Source organism: Moschus berezovskii, chromosome 3 (assembly GCF_049115385.1).
Source record: "Moschus berezovskii isolate FMDL1 chromosome 3, NW_MosBer_1.0, whole genome shotgun sequence".
Taxonomy (NCBI): domain Eukaryota; kingdom Metazoa; phylum Chordata; class Mammalia; order Artiodactyla; family Moschidae; genus Moschus; species Moschus berezovskii.
The window spans coordinates 95619805-95645203 of NC_142462.1; the positions used below are offsets into that span (position 1 = coordinate 95619805).

At 39.3% G+C, this 25399-nt stretch overlaps 1 protein-coding gene across 1 annotated transcript; it reads left to right on the plus strand.

The window, feature by feature from the left end:
- The first annotated feature begins 13182 nt into the window (after positions 1–13182).
- WNT16 (Wnt family member 16) lies at positions 13183–24740 on the plus strand. The gene is made up of 4 exons (XM_055421176.2): positions 13183–13629; positions 13821–14062; positions 15877–16163; positions 22793–24740. The coding sequence occupies exons 1-4, from the start codon at positions 13535–13537 to the stop codon at positions 23255–23257; spliced, it is 1089 nt and encodes a 362-aa protein (XP_055277151.1). The 5' UTR covers positions 13183–13534; the 3' UTR covers positions 23258–24740.
- The last annotated feature ends 659 nt before the right edge of the window (positions 24741–25399 follow it).

Here is a 25399-nt window from a genome sequence, read left to right on the forward strand (position 1 = left end):
TGTGTGTTTGGTTTTATAGCCATTAGGTAACTGCATTGCTAACAAAATACAGAGATGCTCTTAATCAGAGAGAGGCTAATTGTAGTAAAAAAAAAAAAAAGTCATATTTTTTTACTAACTAATCTGATTAGTGGTACTTTTGAAAAGGACTAATCCTTTTCTTAGCTTAGTCTTCAGAATCATGAGAGTTTTCTTGTTTTGAGAATAAACCTAACCATGGTAACTCCTTTGCTAACTGTACTTCTTACATTTCCTAGTAATAAAAGTTGTCCTTTATTTTGATTCAAGTGTTTCCAGTATGGAAGCTTAACCCTTTAAGTTACCAAGATATTTCAGTGAGGTCTATATTAGATTTTCTGCACAAGGCTAGTCATACTGAAACAAACAAACCCACACAATATTTAAACAGTGAACCTCTCAAGTCCTCCCCTCTGCTAGACTGAAAAACGTTAGCCAATATCATCAAAACAGGAGACTGGGATTGTCTGTTGGGGGGAACCTGACTATTCTAAGAGACAAGACATAAACATACTGGTATTAAAGATTCTCTACTAAAATGACCCATTGAGATCACCCTAACATAAAATCCAAAATCAGTAAGTCCTACCCATATGCTCAGAGCTAACTACTTTAAATATGCCACTCGTAATCCTGAGCCAAAAAAAAGGGTCCCCAGACATCTGAGGCAAGCTTCTATAATGACAGAAACAACAAAACAAACTGAAGAAAGCAATAAGCAGTAGTAAGAAAATTGCAAATAATATCATTAATATACTATGTTAGATAGAATAATGGTCCCCCAAATATGTCCACATCTGTATTGGTTTTTCAGAGTTGTCATAACAAAATGCCACAGAGTGCCTTAAAAACAGCAGAACTTTATTCGCTCAGTTTTGCAGACCAGAAATCTGAAGAAAAGACGTCAGTAGGGCTAGAGTCCCAGTGCAGGCTCTAGAGGAGAATACTTCCTTGCCTCCAGCCTCTTTTTTTTTTTTTTTTTTAGATTTATTTACTTATTTTTGGCTGCATTGAGTCTTAGCTGTGGCACATGAGATCTGCTTCTTTCTCATAGTAGTTCCCAGGTTTAGTTGCCCTGAAGCACATGGGATCTTAGTTTCCCAACCAGGGACTGAACCCGTGTCCCATGCATTGGAATGTGGATTCTTAACCACTGAACCACCAGGGAAGTCCCCCTCCTCCAGTTTCTGATGGCTCCAAATGTTCCCTGTAGCACTGCTCCAAGGTCTTCCTCAGTCTTCACACGGCTTTCTCCCTTTCCTCTTTGTCTTCTCCTCTGCCATCTTTCATGAGGGTTCTTGTCATTGGGTTTGGGGCCATCCAGATTACCCATGACAATATCATTTAAGATTCTGAATTTAATGATGTCTGCAAAGAAACATAATTCAGAAAAATCCAAATAAGATCATATTCACAGGTCCTGGGTATGATGCAGTGGATGTATTTTTTGGAGGGGACACCACTCAACCCACTATAATGTTCTGAGTCTTAGGATGTATTTATGTGTTACCTTACATGGCAAAAGAGATTTTGCAGGTGTAATTAAGGTTGGAATCTTGAAAGGGAGAGATATTCCTAGGTTTTCCACATGATCCCAACATAATCAGCAAAGTCCTTATGAGAGGGAGACAGGACGGTCACAGTCAGTGAAGGAGGTCAGAGGTCATAGAACCAGAGGTCAGAGTGACTTGAAGCAGCCAAGGAATGCAGGTAGCCTCTAGAAGCTAGAAATGTCAAGGAAAGAGATTTTCCCCTTGAGCCTTCAGAAGGAGTGCCTCCCTGCTGACCCACAGATCAACCCTATAGATATCTGACCTCCAGTACTGTAACATAATGTGTGATAAGTTGCTTCAGTTGTGTCCAACTCTTTGTGACCCCATGGACTGTAGCCTGCAAGGCTCCTCTGTCTGTGGAATTTTCCCAGCAAAGAATACTGGAGTGGGTAGCCATTTCCTGCTCTAGTGGATCTTCTTGATCCAGGGATGGAATTTGCATCTCCTGCATTGGCAGGCAGATTCTTTACCACTGAGCCACGAGGAAAGCCCCTGTAACATAATAAATCCATGTTTTTTTTAAGCCACTAAAATTGTGAGAATTTCTACAGCAGTAATAAGAAACTAATACATATACTAAAAATGGCAAGAAGATGTCACACCCTTAAAATCACCACAGGGTATTAATTAATTTTGAAATGAAACATGCACAGAATGTAAAGAAGATCTCTTGGAAATCATACACACATGCACATATTCACATATCCACATGTATACTAGCAGAAATGAAAAATTCAATAGAAGCAAAAAACGATATAACTGAGAAACTTTTGTAGAAATTAGAGGGAAAAAAAGATATGACATTAGAACAGAGTAGTTACAAAACTTACAGAACCAGAAAGTTGATCCAACCCTCACAAAATGAAAGTTCTAAAAAAGGAGAAAGGACACAGAGAGGAGAGAAAATTGTCAATGAAACAATTTTAAAATGTTTTTGCTATAAAAGCCTAATTTTCACATTGAGATGGTCTACTGAGAGTCTAGAGTAGGTGAAAAAAACCCCTCATCATGAAATTTCCAAATATCATAGAGAAAGAGATTTTAAAAGCTATCAAAGGAAAAAAATTAATTCATATACAAAAGGATCTGGAATTATAGTACATTCTGATATTTTGATAGTAAAAATGGGAGCTAGAAAACAATTGAGAAGTGTGTTCAAAATTCTGAAAGGAAGTTATCCCTAACCTAGAATGTAACACTAGTCAAACTGCTAGAACAGGAAACAGCTATTCTAAGACAAACAAGAAAGCTTATAAAGCTTAGCTTAACGCCCATTCACTCTCTCTTGGGAAGCTACAGGAGTATGTGTTCCCCTAGAACAGAGGACTAAACCAATAACGGGAAATAGATAAGATTCAGAAACTGAGGTTTCTACAAAGACACAAGAAAAATATGATCTCTGGGATGATGGTGAAGCAGATCACAGATGTGGAGGCAACCATTCCAGGTGGGGACAGGTCACAGGATGCGGGGACATACTGTCAAAAAGATAAAACTGATGAAAATTCTGATTCATCTGGGGCTGCTCTGGTGGCTCATTGGTAAAGAATGTGCCCCCAGTGCAGAAGCCGCAGGCGATTCAGGTTCAATCCCTGGGTCAAGAAGATGCCCTGGAGGAGGGTATGGCAACCCACTCCAGTATTCTTGCCTGGAGAACCCATGGAAAGGAGGCTGATGGGCTACATTCCATCGGGTTCCAAAGAGTCAGACATGAATGAAGTGTCTTAGCAAGCACACACATGCACTGACTCACCTGAGGAAATTTAGAACATTGGAGCAGGAAATGGCAGCCCACTCCAGTGTTCTTGCCTGGAGAATCCCAGGGACAGGGGAGCCTGGTGGGCTTCCGTCTATGGGGTCGCACAGAGTCGGACACGACTGAAGTGACTTAGCAGCAGCAGCAGCAGCAGAAAACTGGGAGGCTTGGGGTTAGATTTGTGATAAGCACATAGAAGCCAGGAAAATAGGGGTCTTCCTCGGTGGTCCAGGGTTAAGACTCGGGGCTTTCACTATGGGGGATGAGAGTTAGATCCCTTGTCAAGGATCTAAGACCCCACATGAGCAAGATATGGCCAAAAAAAACAAATTAAAAAACCAAAAGCAAAACAGGAAAACAGGGAGAAAAGGCAAGTAAGGGAAAAGAAGGAAATAATCATGGTATATTACATAGCTTAGCATCAATAACATTATGTATCACAATAATATAAAAACTGAGTGCTGATCTAACCACAATTTTTTGACATCTGTATTGGGAATATAAAGGCTACAAAAATACATATGAGGGAGCAGGGCTGGGGAAACAGAGCAAAACCTCAGCTTCCACAGTGGAAAGTTACAGACAATGTCTAAAATTTTCAAAATTAAGAAGTAACAGTACAAGGATGATACTTAACAAGTTGGAGCAAAAGATCAAAATAATTCAGCTGAAAGAACTGAAAGTTATTATTTTTACGGAATGATATATGGCAAATGGGGAAGTAGGACACAGCTGTTTTTTTTTTTTGTTACAGGACTTAGATAATTGTTTAATTATGTCATATATATAATTTTTAAAAACCTGTAGTATTGTGAGAATTTTAGTAGAAAGACGATTTTGTTTTGCAAAGTTCCCTTGATTTTCTGTTGTACTATTCTGATTAGATTACAGAATGGTAGATATAGTTTAAATATGAGGAAAAAAGCACAGAAAGATTATAAGAGTCCAAGAGGCTACTGAATAGAACTCAGTCAGAAAGGTAAACAATGCTGTGTGACCTTAATCTTTCTAAGTGGTTCTTCTGTTTTCTCTAGCTGTGAAATATATTTATGACTTTCAACTCTTTTCTTTTGCTTTGGAATGCCAAGTCAAGACACACCCTAAAGCAAACAATTAACAAAAATAACCCTCTGTTATGTGTTATCAAATGAATTAAATTATCCTGAAAAAATATAGCTTATTTCTTTATATGCAATCATAAGCAGCTCTAACGTGTTTTGTCTGGTCTAAAATTGTATGCAACTTATCAACAAACAATTGTGCATATGAAATTAATCAAAATATTTCTTCAGCATTTTAATGAACATCCATCTACATCCATATGACCGTATAGTTTTCAAATTTATCCTCCTATGTTAAGTCTTCTGTTAATGACCTATTTTGTGACTTCTCCTCATCTACCTTTCTAACCTTGTATTGATTACTCCAGACCACCCAACATTGTTTCTAGGCCACTTCCCTGAGATGATGACAACCTGTGAGGGACCATGAATTAATTTTACAGTTACCAAAGGAAACCACAAGCCAAAAAATAAACCAAATAATGTGCTCTGAGGTTAAATAAGTGGAGGAGGATGGTCTTATTCAGGGACACTATTATTTTTGGTGAATTCATCCATCTGTTCCTCTGGGTTCATCAGTACAATCAAGATTGTCTTCCAAGGGTACAGGGGGCCAGTGCTGCAATGAGCATTGTTGTGCCCTTGACTCACAGCTCCCTCAGTTCAGTTCAGTTCAGTCGCTCAGTCGTGTCCGACTCTTTGCGACCCCATGAATCACAGCACGCCAGGCTTCCCTGTCCATCACCAACTCCCGGAGTTCACTCAAACTCATGTCCATCGAGTTGGTGATGCCATGCAGCCATCTCATTCTCTGTCATCCCCGTCTCCTCCCACCCCCAATCCCTCCTAGCATCAGACTCTTTTCCAGTGAGTCAACTCGTCGCATAAGGTGGCCAAAGTATTGGAGTTTCAGCACAGCTCCCTACATCAACGCTAATCATCACTACATAGCTTGCCTTTTCTCAGAATACAGTCCATAGCCTTTATGTCGTAGCTCTCCTGCCCATAACTCCCATGGGGGAATTCATCTGCTTGCCCATCTATCTTGAGGACATAACTCTGCATTTTACAGGAGGCAGCAGACTGATTATCCGCTGATTATCAGTAGATAGTGAGCTGATTATCTTGCTCTCTCTGCCCCAGAAAGTGAGAACATCCTTCAAGCATCTGCACTCTCATTTCTTTCTTCCATGATGAGGAAATCTGTACCTTATTTCCTATCTCATGGTTACTCCTCCCCTGCAGAGAAAGAGCGGTCAGTCAGTTGGTCCCTGATACCACTGGGGTACCTCCAAAGCAAGATGGCCCCACGTGCTCTCTTCACAGGCCTGGTGGACATGCTTTGGGAGAGTGAGCTGCCCTTTCCACTTCCCGTGGCCTCCTGCCAGCCTCCTCTCTCAGGCCCAGTTTCTCAGCGTGAGACTGGGTGGATCTATTGGCTCTGCCTTGCTATCTTCAATTCAGGGGGAAGGAATAGAAAACTTCGCTTTGCATAATCAAAGCTCGACTAATAAACCTGATACTTTGCCCAAACTGGTTCAGTTCTCTGTGTGCATGCTTTATTCATCAGAACCCCTGGGGCAGGGAGAGGAGGGAAGTAGCAAAGGGGAAGATTCCAGAGCTGAACCCCACCCTGGACTGCCAACAATCACTCTTTAGATTAAGATATGCTGAAGGCCAAATCAGTTCCTGAAGGAAAGCTCTGCTCTGCTGAAGCCTGCCATAACTCAGTTAACCTATAAGGCAAATGTTAGCTCTCTCCCCAAAACAGCATTAAAATGTGGCTCCACTGTGTTTTTCTGGTGCTGGTTTTGTGAGTGTGCCCTGGGGACTGCAGACAATACGCTGGTGCTAAAGTAGCAACTGGAATCCTTTACCCAGTCGGCTGGACTCAGGCTCTGTTCTGGCATGTGGCCCAGCATATCAATATTGTGGTTTTCAGCACATTTTGGAAGCTGCTTCCCTAAGCCATGTGACAACCCCAGAAGTTGGTCTGGCAACAGAAGACTTCATCAGATTGCGAACTTGAGAGCCCTCGAACTGGCTGTTTTTGTATTGATGCCTCCCTTCCCGTAATCACTAACAGAAGGTGAGAGGGCTGCAGTTGGAACACACCTCACACCTTCTCCGCTATCCGTGTTTATGTCTCTGAACGCTTGTAAATCTCCTGGGCTCTGAGCACTTGCCGACTGGAATAAAAGCCGTCTCTGGAGACAGCTTTGGTAAAAGTCGGAGTTATTAGCAGAGCTCAACAGACATACCTGGAAAGAGCATGTGGCAGGGCTACAGATTTGTCAGAAAGATTTAAGAGTATCCGTTTATTTACTGATTTTAACACTAGCAGAAACCGAAGCTGTGAATACTCTAGACCTAGCAATCTGGTGGTCCCCTTGGAAACTGTGCAAACCACGTGGCCCACACTAATGCAACGTCCTAGGTACAAGTCATGGTGAATTTCCAATTGAAAAGTGGCAAATTAGTAGATGATGTCAAAGCTGACAGTTTTCGACTTTATGCTTCACTTATTCCAGCATTAAAAGAGATGCTTTATCTATTAAAACAACAACCACACAACCAATATCGAGTAACTACTACACATTTGCCTGGTTGTAGGCATTGCTGCTAAGCTGCTAAGTCACTTCAGTCGTGTCCGACTCTGTGCAACCCCATAGATGGCAGCCACCAGGCTCTTCTGTCCCTGGGATTCTCCAGGCAAGAATACTGGAGTGGGTTGCCATTTCCTTCATTGAAAGGGCTGCAAAACAATTCCTTGTAGTCTTTGACTTGAAGAGGTTTATAATCTACTTGGTGACTTACAATAAAGGCACGTTAAACCCTCAGAAAGCAGAAGTAAATTAAATGATACATTTTCTAGTAGGTACCTCGGGTGAAGTAGAAGACAGAGAAGCTTTAATATGGTGACCTGTGGAAGGCTTCCTGAAGAAATGTGACATAAAGAATGGGTAGGTGGGCTTGAGGAAGTAAAAAGGAAAGGGAAAAAATTCTAGGCATGGAGAGGGAGTGTTTCTCAAGAAATGGAAATAGAAACATGCAAACTCTGCTTGTGGAAAAGGGAAGAAACAAGCTGGGCTGCCTAGAGGGAATAAGCATGAGGAAATACAGTGAATTTAATAAAAAATGACAGCTAAAGACAAATCCTGAGTGAAGGATTTTTTAGAAGTCAAACCAAAGGGTTTAAAATTTAGGTAAGAGTAAATAAGAAGTCATTAAAGGTTTCAGTCCAGAAAGTGAACAAATGAAAGCTAAATTTAAATGTGATTCACCACTGGGTGAGGAAGAGTAAACACGAAATGATAATTGTCGATTGAACAGACTTAACAAACCCACTTCCACACGCTGCCCACCATAATGAAGACGGTATCCAATGGTTAAATGTAGGAACAGCGTCCAACATACAGTTTCAGCATTTATTGAATTTTGACTGGCATTTTGTTGACAGCAGGATATTTATTATATCACAACAATTAAATGTTGTGCAGACCAACAGTTGGAATAAGATAGACACCATCAATTCTTTCTAAAACTACTCTTCCCTTGAAGTTTTTTCCCTTAAAGTTCGAGATGGCTCAATTTTACTAAAAAGAAAGGAAAAAAAAGAGAACATTTGTTTTTTTCCATTATAGACAGCCCAGTGATCTCTCCATAAACAATAGTCCTTAAAAATATGAAAGTGCAGATTTTCTGAAGTAGTTTTCATGATAACTTATTAAGGTCAATAACAATTCATTAATTGAGTTGTTTTGTTTTGCAGAATTCAGAAAAAAAAAATGAAAAGGGGTATGGAGAGCTTTAATGTTCTCCACGGATTTCAGTTTTGACAAAGAGTGACCAGTCCTGTTTGTCAAGGATCGTATTTTACTTTTATTCCCTCACTCCAAAAGATTGCATAACCAGTACAAAATATCACTAGAGATAAGCCACTTTCTAATAAACACTTAAAGAGGTTTCGTCAATCTTAATTTCTAGGACAAGTAAACAAAACAAAAAATTTTTTTTTTTACTTTCAGAGTTGTGAAAATTTTAAAAGCAAGACAAGAGAGCATCTTTCTCCACCCACTGCCCCTTCTGCTGGTTTCATTACTCGTGTTGCCTCTGCTGCTCCAAGTCGGGCTTTTCAGGCCACCAAAGGGCAGCAGGACATCCAGAATGCCATTCCCCACCCCTTCCTGAGAGCCAGTGGTCACAAGCCTGTGCTCCGTTACACACTGGTAGCATCCAGGTGGAATTTAAAATAGAATGGATGAGAACCCAGTTATGTAAAAAGTCACCTCTGCTCTTCTGTTCCATCATGGGAGTTAAGACCAGCTGGGGTGCTTCTGGTATCAGTTTCCAGTACATAAGTCTCTGTGATCTGCAGCAGAAATTCTTACAACAAGGCCCTTAGAAGTCTCGTTCTCTGATGGACTGCCAAAGGCAGAGTCCGAGGCATATCTGTTCAGGCAGACTTTTTGCTGAGTTTCTCAGGGACTGGGAAAAACAACCAGAAGGCACAGTCTCCGCTGGGTTCAACAACTAATAATCTACAACTGTCCTGGGTGGGAGGTGGGGTTTATTGCTGTGCAGCTACTTCTCTTGGTTCAACTGGCCCGGCCCGTGAGGTTCAGTTTCTTAGAAAAGCTTCTTTGAGTGAAATGAGTATTTCCTCTGACTTTCCCTCCTACATCCTCTTTTCTCGAATGTAGCTAAAAACACCTTACCCCTGCTACAAAAACAAATCAAGTACTTCTTTGTGGGATCAAGAAGCTACAGATGCTTCAGTAACCTGTGCAAACTTGGAACTGCACTGTGCTTTGCTTAACAGCATTAATCAAATTTTAGATAGCTGGGCTCAGATCATGAGATGATATAATTGCAGCTCCCATTTTATGAACAATTAATGGCATTATCTTTATATCATTTTTAGAAAGCTTGCATAAGACAATAAGCACCACATTATACCCTGTTGATCAGTTAATATTTCATGCTCTCTCCCAATTACAAACCAAAATTAGTAGATAGGAAATGAGTCTCCTTCTCGCTGCTAAAGAAATAAGCAATTTGAAACATGTAGTTGTGGATATGTTTGGATTTGACTCATCATTAACTTTATTCTTTAGCTTTAATTTAAAGCTAAAGAGAGCATAATCCCCACTAGTGATAATAGAGATGAACAACTTCGAATTAATAAGAGGTACAAATTAGATTCTGAAGGAGCCCTTCACCTTCATATTTCAAGATAAAGCAGATAATCTGTAACTTTTTACATCTTCTAAAGTTTCATGTGACCTGATCAGATTACAATAATTATATTATTATAAATTATAAATATAAAATAATGATAATTTATATAATTATAAATTTAACATAAATTATACATTTATATAATACATAATACTTCAGTCAATAATCAGTTTAAATTGAAAACCACAAAGAAAAGTGGAACTGAAGGTAAAAAATGGAAGCCAAAACACTCTAGCCTGTGCCATCCTAAGACCAGGGGCCCCTCTCTGTTCGCCAAACCCAATAGCTAAGGTTCCTCCTCCTAGGAGTGCAAATTCATTAGCAAAGGCAGTCCTTCGCACCCAACCATGCACAGGCATACACAATCACACATAACCAGACACACCACCTCCCTCTCTCTAGCCCTGTGGGAACTCCAATTAGAGTTTTAGAACTGAAAGAGCTTTTCATCATTTTACAAGTGAGAAAACTGAGGCTCAAAGTTGAAATTGACTGTGCAAGATTAAAACCTGCTGCCTGAAAGCCCCGTCACCCAACTCAGCCCAATGCTCTTTCCACTTTCTCCCAATGCACACAATCCAAACAGCAAAGAGTGGGAAACAGACCACCATTCGCCTCTGAGAGATTGGACTTCAGGGAGACCTCCTCAGGAGACCCACCTACCTTCTGTGGGTTTTTTTTTTTTAATCTTCAGAGAACAGAACAACTCTTTTGACTGAGAGACCTGTGAACTGTGGTATAAAGATCACGAAAGGGTAATTTGGACTTTGAGACCAGATACCTGCGACTTGGTCCAAAAAAAAAAAAAAGAGAGAGAGAGAGAAAGCAAGCGATCAGTACTTTTAAATCAGGTTTTGCTGCAGTATGGTGTGGCAGAAAGCACAAGACTTCCAAAATAAGATCTATTTTTGACTCTACTATTTTCTGAGTGGTCTTAAGCAAGTTTCTTAATCTCTCTAAATTCATTTCTTTATCTATAAAATGAGTACCAATTTGAGGAGTTTGAATCTTTGTGTGGAGTGAGAAGAGAAAGAGAGTTAAGAGAAAACACAGGGTGGCAAGGGGTGAGGGGTGAGGAGATGTAGACTCTCATTGCATGAGAGTTCAAGACGCCTGACGCAAAGTAAGTGCTTAAATGTCTGCTCATTGAATGATAAGCTTAATTCTTCAGTTGGACCAACTTCTAGAAATGTTTTCTTTGCTTTAAAGGTATGGACAGAATGATCCCTAAGGCTCAGATTATACACAAGAGGTATAAGGCCCTGAAACTGTGTCTTGGACTTGAAAATAGTTGACCCAGTAACTCTAAGAATAGAATGCTGTGAGTGGCCCTCTCAAGGTTTATCTGGATGCCTGGACAGTGCTTGATCGCAAGAGTAGCAACAAAGGCAACATTCAAGTCACCCCACTCCCAAACTAGATTAAGTAATCCCCCTGCTTGTTCCTGGCGCGCCATGCGTTAGTGTGTTCACCACACTCGCTGTGACCCCCTGCCTCCTTGTCAGTCTTGTCAATGGGGCTGTGAACTCCACTACTATTTAACTCAGTGCTATCTAGCCCCACTTTTTAACCCATAAGAGAGGCTCAGTATATCTTTCTAAAAGAAAAAAATCCAGCAACTTCCTATCATCATTGGCTCAAAAAATCAGCCTCAAGTATTCACGTTCTCCAATCCCTCAGTTCCCCTGCAGAGGAAGCCTCTTCTCTAATTACACCATCTCAGCCACTTAGGTATCTGCTTAGGATATTCCTCACCACGTTAATCCCTTCAGTAAGTTGTATTCAAAACCAGTATCTGGTGTACTGGGCCCCATGGCAGGGGTTCAGCAGGGAGTGCTCCACGATGCCTCCTGGCGAGGCCTGCAGAATAAAGTGAGCTTGGATGAAGGCTCTGATTCTCAGAGAGGCCACTAGCCATTAGCCAAAATATTTCTGGATCCGTAACTGCACCCTATCATCAACTTGACTCTCTAAAAATTACAATGTGGCTTTAGGACCTGGTACATAGCGTTCACTCAATAAATATTTGTTGGATAAAGGAATGAATGGGAGAAGATGGGAATTTCAGTGAGCTTTTTTTGCTCTGGGCCAATCGAGAGGATATGCAGCAAATAAAGTAAATCTTTAATTTGAGTAAGTTTGGAATTTGGAACCCACTAAGCTGGGCTTCCCTGGTGGCTCAGATAGCAAAGACTCTGCCTGCAAGCAGGAGACCTGGGTTCAAACCCTGGGTCAGGAAGATCCCCTGGAGAAGGGAATGGCTACCTACTCCAGTATTTTTGTCTGGAGAATTCCATGGACAGAGGAGCCTGGTGGGCTAAGGCCCATAGGGTTACAAAGAGTCAGACATGACTGAATGACTCACACACACAAGCTGGTATATCCTGAGAGTTTATAAACATTTCAGAAGTCTTCTGAGGAGTAGGTGATGCCTCTCATACACATTTCCTGTCGCCAATTAGGTGAGACAGAGTTTTCTGATACTACAGCTAAAAGCATGTGCCATCTGACTTCAGAGTTCTCCCCAGAAACTTCTATCCCAGAAAACACTGGTTAGCTAATCTATCTAAACTGTCAGGCACCAGAACATTCTCCTGCATCTGAACTCTGACTCCAGAAGAGTAACTTGCTGGATTCTATGCTTTTCTTTATTAATAATCTCAAATCAGACTTATCTCTATGGCTGGTTTGAGACTTTTAGGAAAGGAATCTTGTCTTCAGAAATTCCCACAGTACTGGACACACAGTAGGTGGTTCATAAATAAGTTTCTAAAATTTGTCTTCAATGTGTCCAAATTCCCTGAGAAAGGCATAGTGTGCATTGAGGAGAACACGATCCTCAATTTTTTTTAGAACCCTCCAGACAGTTCTCACTCACATCCAGTCTCTGCCCTTCATCTCTGACAGTGCTCTCAAAAATCGCAGAAAAAAAAAAAAAAAAAAAAGACAAAGCTGCAAAACGAAATCACCTAGCCCAGTTTAAATATGATAGATTATTAATAGATGCTAGGCTAGAATCTTCCCTTTCGATAAAAGTAAATGGCTGCACATATGACGATAGATGTCAAGCTTGACAGTATTTCTCTCATTCTCAAGTCTGCTGACATGTTGAGACCTCAATCAGGGTGTGGAAAAGTCAACTTTTTGGTACCAACTCGGACTCAAAAAATTATTCTTCTGTGAGGTAAAGGAGAGGAAAGAAAAGTGAGCAGTGAGAATTTCCAGCCACTCCACCCAGAGTGTAATTAATCCATATGCGACTGGGGTGGGTGGCTCTCAAACATCGCCCATTCAACCCACACCTTCGCCCAGGTTTATTAAGAGAGAAGTGCCCCTATAGTCTTCGGCTTGTATCAGTATTCCTCCCGCAGAGACCCACTCTTCGGAGACTGAGACGGGAGGAAAGGTCAGCAACACGGGGTCTGGACCTGCTGTCTGGAAGCAGCGGGCCCGAGCGCCCCCCGCGGAGTCCTCCTTCAGCCAATGGGAGCCTGAAGTCCGGGGATGATGAGATGAGGGGCCGCTGCTGGGCCAATCAGGTTCCAGGCGCAGACAGGGAGGGGGGAGGAGATGGGAGGAGAGGCCGGGGGCGATGGAGACAGCGCTACATCAACACAAGTTTCTCACCTTGGAATGCGACGGACGCTCCCGCATCTCCTGCACATCTCCAACTTGGCGCCGGAGGAGGGCCCCAGGCTACTTTCTCAACTTGCTCACGCTGCTCCCCGCTCGCGAGGGGAAAGCTACTGAGAACACCTACTACAGCTGGCCTTTTTACGTTGTCTGCAGGGACAAGGGAGGCGAGGGACAACTTGGTGCGGGGAACTGACCTCTGGCCTGGTGGGCCTCTGGGTGGGGAGGGTCGAAGAGGAGTGGCTGGGGCTGGGGGACTCCATGCGGGGGCCATGGACAGAGCAGCGCTCCTGGGACTGTCCCGCCTGTGCGCGCTGTGGGCAGCCGTGCTCGCGCTTTTCCCCTGCGGAGCCCAAGGAAACTGGATGTGAGTATGGGGGCAGCAGGGGCGCACGGGATTTGTGGCAAAAGGGGTTCCCGGCCTCAGGGAACTCTCAGCTGGGGCGGGGAAGATGGGCCGGGAGTCCTAGGGCGGGTAACCTAAATTTCGGGTAAACATCTGGGCTTGGGGAGGACAGCAGGGCAGCGGCTTACGCTAGGGGCGGCCGTGTCTTACAGGTGGTTGGGCATCGCCTCCTTTGGGGTTCCGGAGAAGCTGGGCTGTGCCAACTTGCCTCTGAACAGCCGCCAGAAGGAGCTGTGCAAGAGGAAACCGTACCTGCTGCCGAGCATCCGCGAGGGCGCCCGGCTGGGCATTCAGGAGTGCAGAAGCCAGTTCAGGCACGAGAGATGGAACTGCCTGGTGGCCGCCGCCGCCCCGCCGGGCACCAGCCCTCTCTTTGGCTATGAGCTGAGCAGCGGTGAGTCCCGGGACTCTCGCGGCTGGCGCGGGACTGAGGGCGAGACCTGCAATTCCTGTCAATTAAACAGTGCTCCTACGGTCCCGTCGCTCTTTAAATTCCCCAGAGAGGACCTTTAGTGGAAGGAAATTGGGGGGCAACGGAAGCCAGATCCAGGTGCAGGTGCGGCCCTGGGGTGGGGGTGGGGAGACACCCCAGGTCCCGCGCGCAGCGCGTGGAGGTGTAGCTCTTCCTCCTTCCCGCGGCGCCCGGCTGGAGCTGGAAGAAAAACTCTGACGCTCCACCCCGTCGACCCCTCGGACCCCGTAGCGCCCCCCTACGTGGGGGACCAGCTGGAGAAACATGATGTCGGCTGCAGGGAATGCCGAGGCCGCATCTGCTTTGATTTAAGCAGCTCCGCTGCGCACTGAGCCCTGGACAAGTGGCTAATTGCAGCGGAACCCCATGGTGGTTGGTTCCCGGGAACACCGCGTAGACGGAATAATGGCGATTTAAAAGGGACTGTCCCGGACAACCCTCGTGAGGCTAACTCGAGCACGACTTTGGTTTTCCCCTCTATTCCTTTCCTTCTACCCTTTCTTCTGTACGCACATACGAGGCGCGGGAATCTGCAGGGAATCAAAGTTCCACTCCCACGTTACGTGCCTAGCGACTTAGTAAGGATAAAGGCACAGAGATGTCAGCAGATTCAAAGAATTTCAGAACCTGGGCTCTGAAAGATTCTTAGTCGTTTTTCATATTCATTTCCGTTCCCCTTCCACCTTTGACCCTTCCCCGCCGGGTCCCTACACTCACCGCCGCCAAACATCGCTTTTGCCCCGCTGCGCTTTGGCCGGCACACCCTTCCGAAAGAGCACTGACTCGCTGCAAAAAGAAAAAAAGAGAAAAAAGAGGATGTGTTCTTCACGGTTGCTGAAATGTAGAGGCATCAATTGTTGAAAAGGTTTATTGGACAACGGCGTGATAACGTTTCTACTTCAATCTAAACATCTCTAAGGAGGGGGAAAGTCGCCTGCTGGGTCCCTTCTAGTCAATTTTACTAATATTTTATACGACTTCAATTTTCAAAAATTTTACCTCGAAACCTATTGCAGGTGTGTTATATCCATACTTAGTATTCAGTGGTTTTCATAACAATTTTTTTTTTTTTGCTGATGACATTTTAATTATCCTTAATTGCCCTTAGTAGTGTGAGAGTATATAATACTGTATATAGGAATATGAATATAATATTTAACTTTCATATTAATAGTTATTCAGTATATCGTTAAAACATCTTTGATGTGAAAGTAAACTATAACATTTATCTCCTAATTGCTTTAGTCTTTGCTAAAGTTTGCATCCTGACATGTATTTTTTTGTACAAACAAAAGTCACACCAATTTTTCAGCCTGTGTTTTGTGATAACATTTTAAATTTAAAGAGAAAGGTAAGCGGGGCTTCTTGGGGCGTTGTTTTACTATTTACGATGTCCATGCAAGGGATTTTAAATTCAATGTGTATTTGTTGCATTTTCATTGTCTATTAAGTGCTGAGCTGGGTGCTGACATATATCTCAAATTTAAAATACAAACAGATGATTTTAAGGTATGAGGACACTTAATGACATACAATAAAGGAAAATCATACTGAAAATTAATGTTGCTTTTTTAAAAGATGAGAACAATATGAAATTGTCCTTTGCAAATGTGTACTCATTAAAGCATCCCTTGAAAAGTTGCTTTCCTGATAAAAGGGTAAGTAGGCAGCTTTGTTATTAACGTAAGCGGAGAATGATATGGCTCATTCATTTAGCAACTTATTTCTTATTCTAGGCACCAAGGAAACAGCATTTATTTATGCTGTGATGGCTGCAGGCCTGGTGCATTCAGTGACCAGGTCATGCAGCGCAGGCAACATGACCGAGTGTTCCTGTGACACCACCTTGCAGAATGGCGGCTCAGCGAGTGAAGGCTGGCATTGGGGGGGATGCTCCGATGATGTCCAGTATGGCATGTGGTTCAGCAGAAAGTTCCTAGATTTTCCCATCAGAAATACCACGGCAAAGGAAAACAAAGTACTGTTAGCAATGAACCTACATAACAATGAAGCTGGAAGGCAGGTATGTATTAGAAAATGGAATAGAAATCCAGTGCCTTTAGGTATAATAGCACTAGGATTACACTTCTGGATCAATCTGACCAAACAGTCAAATGGTTTAAAAACTAAACACTTTCAGGCTAAAAAAAATATATATATATATATATGGAATTTTTATTATATATGTTTAACAGTAACTATATATATAAATATATATTTTTTCTTTTATGAGCCTGTACTGACCGCATTGATTTAGTTTAAGTTTCCATCTGATGTGACTTGAATCTTGTTACAGAATGTATTAATATCTGTGATTGTATATTCATATACCTAAAACACCAATTATAAAATAATAGAAGTACTAGTGCCTATTGGGTCATTTTATTCCACCCTTTTAGATGATTAGTTGTAGAAACCCAAATAAGACTTACAGTATCTGCCTTTCTAACGGGACTGAATCAAATTTCATTTTCTCAAATTTGAATTTTCATTATTTTTTAAAATATATTTTTCCATCGGCAATGGCATCTTTAAGAAGTTATCAGTCTGTCCTTTCTCTAGCAAAACATTCTCAAATACATTACAGAGTGCAGAGCTCAATAATTTTTGTGAAAAACAAAATTTATTTAAAGGAAGTAGTTATTATAAAGCAATGTAGATTCACTGTAAAAACTGAAAAGTATAGATAAATGTAAAGAAACTATAGATGTATTAAATATTTGGGTATTTTAAAATATATTAAGATTCAAAGAGAGGAAAATTTGAAGAATTACCATCTAATTAACCTTATAAATGAATTTTTAATACTAAATTTTCTTAAAATGGAGTAATTTGTAGTTTAATTTAACTTTTATATACTTATTTTAATGAATATTGATGCAATAAGCTTTGAGTTCTACAACATAGTTGAATTACTTAGTAATTCATAGTGAGTTTCCAAAAACAGTTACAACCTCTCTTAGGAATATATATTTTCTATTTTTTAATAACCTTTCCAGGACGGGAATATCACCACATATCCTATAGTATTGTAAATATTCAATAACCTGTAAAGGTCCCAAAGTAGTCGTTGCAATCTGCCACATTCTCCTGCAATAAATTAAAGTAAGTTGCGGTATCTCTCAGGAATATTTAAAGTATATGTTGCATTTGTTTTACATTTTTGGAAAGTGAATAAATGGAACCCGCTTGGAATAGTTGCAAGTTTCTGCCAGTTTTCTTTACTTAACCACTTTGGTTTAAAATACTAAAACTGAAAACTCAATATATCACTGTAACATTTCAAATTCCAATTTGAATATTGATTCAAAATGGAAAATTAGGAAATAGGAAAATCAGTAAATAGCTATGTAAGCTTTTCACTTTTTTGTTTTGAAATTCTAAGTTAATTTATTTCACTAAAGTAACTTCTGCTGACACCATGTCTCTTCTTGATAGTCTTACATTTAAAAAGATTAAATGAATGAGTTTTCACTTCAGTTTAAATAATATCTAATAAAGGAATTTTTATTATTTCTAACATATTAATGTAAAAGAGATTAGATGTAATTAGCATTTGTTCTTTAAATCTCTAGAGTTAAACTAGAGAAAAACTCCAGGTCAAATTAGTGTGTTTTAAAACCAAGAAAACAATTAAATGAATATTTATTGTCACCTTAGGTCTTAAATCTTCTTTAATCATTCTTTGAATAGTTGGGTAGAGACAAAAAAGACTTTAATCAGAACACAAAACTTGGAAATTCATGTGATAATACATTCTGTTGAATAAAGTTGTCTCCAAACTTAAGAAAAGTCACAAAGTATTCTAAAATGTATTTCTATTAGTGATATTAGGTAGTTATTTAATTTTATTCCATCTTATGTGTTTTTTTTAATTAGGTAGTAATATTTGCCTCTGTAACTATTAACTTTGATCTGATCTATTTATATTCTGATTTTATTAAAAACGTACAACTATTCAGCATCGATTTAAATCCACTGTTTGTTGGCAATAAAACAATCTCCTCACTTTACTGAGGTTTTTGCTATTATTCTAATTATGCAGCAGAAATTCAGCTTATACGTATATATACATTTTGGATAAATTTCAGTTTTTTCTACTGAATTTCATTTTTTCCACATTGGTCAAGATGGAATCTTAAAATATTACAAAATATTACCTGGATATTTTGAGGGTACTACATTGATGTTTTTGTTGGTCTTTTCTCATGAAGTATTACAATTCAAAACATTTTAATATTTTTCTTTCCGTTGGTGGTCAAAAAAAAAAAAAAAACCACCATCACCACCACTACCGCAACAACAACAAAAATCAACCAGGTTTCCAAGATATTATCTAACATGGAAGAACAAACAACTACATTTTCAATATTGGCCATTAGGATTTTATTCTAATAGGCATATTCTTCTGTGTAAGGTTTCAAGGTCTGCATTCAATTGAGTTGATTTTCCTCATCTCAAAATCCCAAGCTCCAAATGTAGGAAAGCATTCAGAGCAATGTGGGTACTGGCGCTTAGTAGTGCTGTGAGCAGAATAGATTATTTTCTAACCGCTGACCTTAAATACTCTAATTCCCACTTGGTTTCTGACACCATTCCTAACATTATGACTCCAAGAATAATGTTGCTAAATGGTGATTGGCTAACAGAATGATGTGATGTCTTCCAAGGGCAGAACTTCTGGGAATAATGTGACTTGGAATATTTATGGGTATTTCTTTTGGTGTGCTTAAAATATTTCCATTCTTCCCATGTCCACCTCATAAACTTTTAAGTTTCCCTACCCCATAATTTGTTTTATGATGAGTAACTCCAAAAAGTGGCATGAGCCCCACCCCCAAATTTCATTGACCTGTTTCAAGAATATTTATAAGTACTTGAATAACATGCAAATGTTTTGCTTTTCAGCAGATACAAATATATTTTTGAACTAAAAGGGACAAAATGGATCAGAGAAATAGGAATTCTGCATATAGTCATACAATTTATGTCACCGTTTTCATAAAAACTTAAACAGATCATCTGATAGTGGACAAAATGAAATGTCACAAAATGTTCCATAATATTTTTTTTTGTCATTTCTCTGAAGTTTGGATAATGCAATATACTGGAAAACGGTCACCTCCAGCTGTGTTACCTCTGAGTCAAAGTTGTGGTGCCAGTCACTTAGACCACTTCTCAAGCAATTTCTATTTTTATATTAAGTGTTAATGATGCATCTTTCCTAATTCACTTCATCAGAAATTTATCAAACCAAAACTTAACACAGGGAACCCAGTAGATTAAATGCTACGCTCCTGATTGCTCTCCCCAAGTTTAAAAATATTATACCAAAATGTGCACATCTGTTTGCAATAGTTAATAAAACATTCCTCTGTTAATATCGTTATTAAACCTTAACAACTCAACTAAGTAGAGAAAGGAATTTTCTCATAACCACACACAACTCATTTGCTTGCTATTCTCTTACTTTTACTGTTAGAAAATCACTCTGCTATCATTGCAGCTCAGAATGGCGATTTGACATCAATTAAAACTCCCAGCTGAAAAACTTCAGAATATGTATTTCTGGGGTGTTTTGGAGTTCTTAAATATACTTGAATTTTCCACTTTCATTTTTCTTTGTTCTACCGAAATTATCCTGCTGCATATAAAGACTTCATATCATATATTTCCAATTTTCTTTACGGAAGACAAATGTCTTAACCAGGCTATTAATTTTTCTGTCAGAATGGAATAATAAGCAGGTACATGTTCTTCATTAACTACCTACTATATGCCAGGGATTTTTTCCTATCAAGCTAAATCAAGTACAATAATTTATGAAAATGTGCTCTGAGAAACACTAAGCTCTGTAGAGTTAACTCCTGTGTGTATGTGTGTCTGCATGTTATCTGCTCTTGAACTCTGCATTTCATCAAATTCTCCTTGTGGTGACTGCATTGCTTTATTTTATCCATATTTGCTCACGTTTCTTCCTTGGAGTCTTACAAAGGTATCATCATTTAAATTGTGTGTCACATTATTTGTCTATCCTAGAATATAAATGTGAATAATATTCACATGTATGATAAAAATGCTTTCTTTTCTTATACTTATTTTTAAGGACAAAAGGGTAATGGAATTGAAAGATAGTAGAATAAAATTCCTTAAAAATATCTTTGGAAAATTTAGTTAACTCCAGGTATTTAAAAGTATCTCGTTTTCTAGGGCAGGAAACTAGCCCCAAATTTCAGTACAAATTCAGCAGGTGTTATCCCCAGATTCAAAATCAGTCTTCTATTTTATCCTTCAAACCTGGGCGGTAGTGTGTCAGACTTGGACTGATAATATTGTAGGCTGAGGAAATACAGGAAAACCTGCCAGATCAGAGTCTCCCAATATCATTGAGTTCCGAGCAGTGTCTTATTTGTGGAAGAAGTTAGTCTTTATTGCATCCTCTTGATGCAGTTTACTGATAGAAGGGAGTTAAAACGGTTCAAGTGTTTTGGTGAGCATCCGTTCTGTCCTCCATGCCTTGCAAATTGGCAACACCTTCCATGATGCCTGAACTGCTTAATAAAAAGAAAAAGTGAGCTCCTCAGTCAAGAATCTGACCAAGAGGCAGTCCTAAATCATAAGTGATGACTATAACGAACGATGATCAGGTTTCAACGCATAAACTTACATTCTTAGATTTTTGGCTTTCTTTGGACAGTTTGTTTTATGGCTACCTGGCATTGATTGAGCTCTCTTTTCCTTATATCCTTCGGACACAAAATCTGAACAAAGGTTGGCAGATCGCAATAGTTTTAACATTTATTTGCCTGGAGATATTTTAAATAATTGAAGGTTTTGTGAATATCAAATGCCATCAATTTAGCTGAATCAGTTTGTGCACCATACTCTATGAATTGTTTTCGTATCATTTAAAGATAAATTTTACTGACGACAATAAGAAATAGACATATCTACTTGCTCCTTAGTTTTATGAATTCAAAAAAGCATATGTGTTGCATTCTATAAAGGGCAATGTTTAAATGTTGTTTGGTTTATTATTTTAAACACTAATAAAAACTGTTGAATATTACACAAATCAATACCATATGCTCTCATTCAAGTCTGAAAATATAATAAATTGTTTGAAATACTCTGTCTCATTAGATAGTACAGAAACTTTAGTTAATTTGTTAAGAAATGTAACATTCCACATACATGTCAATGTCAAGTGTGGTAGAAAATTGCAAAGTATAAACTCCTGTCATTTTTTATAATTTTGATAAGAACTGTAAGTGGAATTTAAGCTGTGGGTTTTTTTTCTTTCTTTGGTGAGATTACACACATAATTTCCAAGTTATTGAATGGATAGATCATTTTTTATTTTGCCCAGCATGTTGACAGAATGTCAACTCTCCAGTTAGTCCTGACAATTTATTAATCTGCTCTGCCATCCTCTGGGGATTGAAGGAAGTTACGCTGACTAGCCCAGTATGTAAGAAATTAGAACTCTAAAACTTTTGTTTTAGAAATCTCTGTATTGTTTTCGCTTGGTTAGCTCTATTTGAAATTTTATCTCAACTCTTCCTATACTTTCCTCTTCAGGGAAAGGGGGTATTTATTTTGACCTTAATGTGTGTCAGGTAGTGGGCTCTTACCAATGTATGTAATCTCATTTAATTCCTTAGTCTGAATAAAATAACTCAGCACTTAGAAGTGAAAAATCATATAAATATTATTCCTTTTCCATGTTAGAATGGTGCTACTGATCCATCAAGAACAGGACGTATGTTTTGGATTAATTTTCCGGAAGACGGGAAGAATTGGCTAGGAGCAGCCATACTATCCAGCCCCGTCTTTTTTGGACCAATTCAGGGTTTCTTATGTAGTCTGACTAGGGGATAGCATGCCCCCGCTCCAAACTCCTGTGAATATAACTGATTTTTGCAGTGATAAAACCTGAGCACACTCAATTTGGTAGATCTCATCCTTGGATGCTCTTGGAATCATCTGAGCAGCTTTGTAGAAGTCATTGCCTTGACCCCACCCTGACAAATTAAGTGAGAATATCAGGGGTTATTTGTAAAGTTCCACAGGTGTTTCTGTGTATATACAAGTCACCCAAGGATCTTACAAAGATGCAGATTTTGATTCTGCAGGTTTGGTGAGGGACTTAGAGTCTGCATGTCTGTGCTGGTGCTGTTGGTCCATGAACCACACTCCAAGTAGCAAGATGCTAAAATGAATGGTATTAGGAACATGGAGGCATGAATGAACATCCTCTGACACCCAAGATTAAGTGAGAGATTAGAAATAAAAGTAGCTTCCCTTTGTTATCTCAGCTCATCTCTGATGCCATTATTAGCCTGGCCTGAAGTCTTAAATTAGAAAGGTTTGCTCTGCAGGGTCAAGTGAAGGACCAAACATTTGGGTTCCAAGCGATCTAAAAGATTTTTTAGGTCCAAAACCATCCTTATTTTAAAATTATTATTTTATCTTTCTTATTTAACTGAAGTATTTTAAAAATCATTTTATTATTTTCATTGAAATATATAACCATTGCTTTTATATAGGAGGAAATATATCCGGAAAGTTAAGTGACTAGGTGGATGGTTCTTTTGTTGTTGGGTAAAACAGTTCATGAATGGTGTTTCCCTCAATTTCTGTTGGTTGCAGGCTGTTGCCAAGTTGATGTCCTTAGACTGCCGTTGTCACGGAGTTTCCGGCTCCTGCGCTGTGAAAACATGCTGGAAAACCATGTCTTCTTTTGAAAAGATTGGCCATCTGTTGAAGGATAAATATGAAAACAGTGTCCAAATCTCAGACAAAATAAAGAGGAAAATGCACAGGAGAGAAAAAGATCAGAGGAAAATACCAATCCGCAAGGATGATCTGCTCTACGTCAATAAGTCTCCCAATTACTGTGTTGAGGATAAGAAACTCGGGATCCCAGGGACTCAAGGCAGAGAGTGCAACCGCACGTCAGAAGGCGCAGATGGCTGCAACCTCCTCTGCTGTGGCCGAGGTTACAACACCCATGTGGTCAGGCACGTGGAGAGATGTGAATGCAAATTTATCTGGTGCTGTTATGTCCGCTGCAGGAGGTGTGAAAGCATGACTGATGTCCACACTTGCAAGTAACCACTCCATCCAGCCTTGGGCAAGAGTCCTCAGTGACAGAAGTATAATGGAATAGGACCCAGAGGGTGCCTCCCACTGTGCAGAGCTGGGGAAGTTGACTGCTGCCTCCTCCTCAGAATTCCCAGATCCTCCAGCCCCTCACAGAGGTCCTCTTATCTGATGTCTAATCACCCACCAAGCATGTGGATTTCTTGGGATTCTGAAGTGGAAAAAATTTGGGTTCACATTTTGGTGGTTTAGAGAATATAAATTGAAATACAAGGAAGACCATTTGTCTCGTAAGGGAGAACAGAAAATAGTCTTCACACCAAGAGACCTGGTCCATACTCAGGATAAGATCCTGAACTATGGAACTCAGTTATGGAACTCAATAGTGGTGGGTGAATATTAGTCATTTTTTAAAACACCTATTGTAGCAACAAGGAACAGTAAACATGAATCTCATTTACTCTTTCAGTAGTTTTTTATGAAGAAATAATACTGTTTGTGCATAGAAACAGAAGATGGTGACAGGTTAACAGAAGTGGTAGATGCCTACTTAAACTTTCATTCATTTCAGAAGAAAGAATCTTCCTAAGTGATACAAAATCACTTAAAACATGTTTATTAGAGTTATTTAGTGACAAAACAAAAGAAGCAAAATGTAAAAAGTAAAATGAATGATTTGGATTTTAAGTGACTTTTAACCCAGAGAATTTATCTAGAAAAACATCAGGAAGGTATATGGAAACCTTTACCTTTCACTTTAGACTCTTACTATAGATCAGTTTCCATTCTTAAAAACTCAGCCCTGAATTATTGGTTGAAGAAGGGATTCTGAAAGCATATGGGACAATCAGAGGTAAAAATATAAAGAGCTCTCATGCATTGTAAGGAAAAGCACACTTTAAATATGTAAAGACAGTATTTTTTACAATACTTTGCTGGATTTTTTTCTATTTTGTAAATACTGTATTTAATTATATGATATATATTGAAACTTAAGATATTTTTTGCCAAAGCCCAAGAGCTAAGGCAATAAAATTATCTCAGAAATAATATTAGCTTCTGTTTCCTTTCATACTATTGACTGACATTTTTTTATACATTGCAGAAGAAGTTCATTGAGCAGTTAGTTATATGGATGTGTAGTTCCTGCCAAAATGGCAGTTTTATATGTTATAAATTAAAATATGCTGCATTATATTGATAATTGTGCTATTTCAGCAGTCAGATTAAGTTGAATTCTGTTTTTAATTAGTTATGCTTAACTTGTAAGGTTATTATAATAAATTATACAGTAAAAGGCTTAACTGGAAAAAGGATCTAAATCAGAATAATGATCAATTTGTGGATTTGATATCCTGGATATTTATTACATTGTGTTTAATGCTGCTTTTTCATGTGAATGTTGAATGGTGTTTCTTGTTTTAGTATTCGTGCATGTATATTCATCCTATTTTACAAGGTTCCTGGTAAAAATTACAGGGCTGTATTTAAGGTTATATTTTAATGTAAATGCTGTGTTTTTTTTTTTATGAATTGTTAAATATTTCAGTATCATATAGAAAAAGAAAAGATTTTCTAAGTTCAGAATGGACAAAGAAAGAATATTCTTTTTTCTTAAAATAAGCTAAAGAAAATTTTCCCTGCCCACCCTAGTCTCATTCTGTTTCCTTTCAATTAATTTACCAAGGCAGAGCAATAATTTGTGAAAAAGGGCAAACCATGGAAAATGACTCTGATCTAATATTAAAATCAAGGCTAAACATTTAACTGTGACCCTTAAAGTTTAACAAAATTACTATTTACTGAATGAGAGACTCCAAAATGACAAGTGAATGAATATAGTGCTTATTTAAAAGAGTGGTTTGCCATGCTTTAGCATCCTCTGATTAGAGTAACCTGAATAATAGACATTTATTAGTATGCCTTCTTTTTTTTTTGCAAAGTAAATATTTTATCTGCATTGAAAATAAGCACTCTTTCTTAAACGATGAAGGCTGAAGTTTCCGTTAATGACGATTTCTTTCTATTGGCTAGAAAACTTCTCATAATTACCTTAGAAACCAATTGTGAGAACAGGGGAGCCTTTGATTCACAAAAACATGATTACTATTCAGCCGTTTCTGAAAAACTGGTGCCAACTTGACACCCTCACCC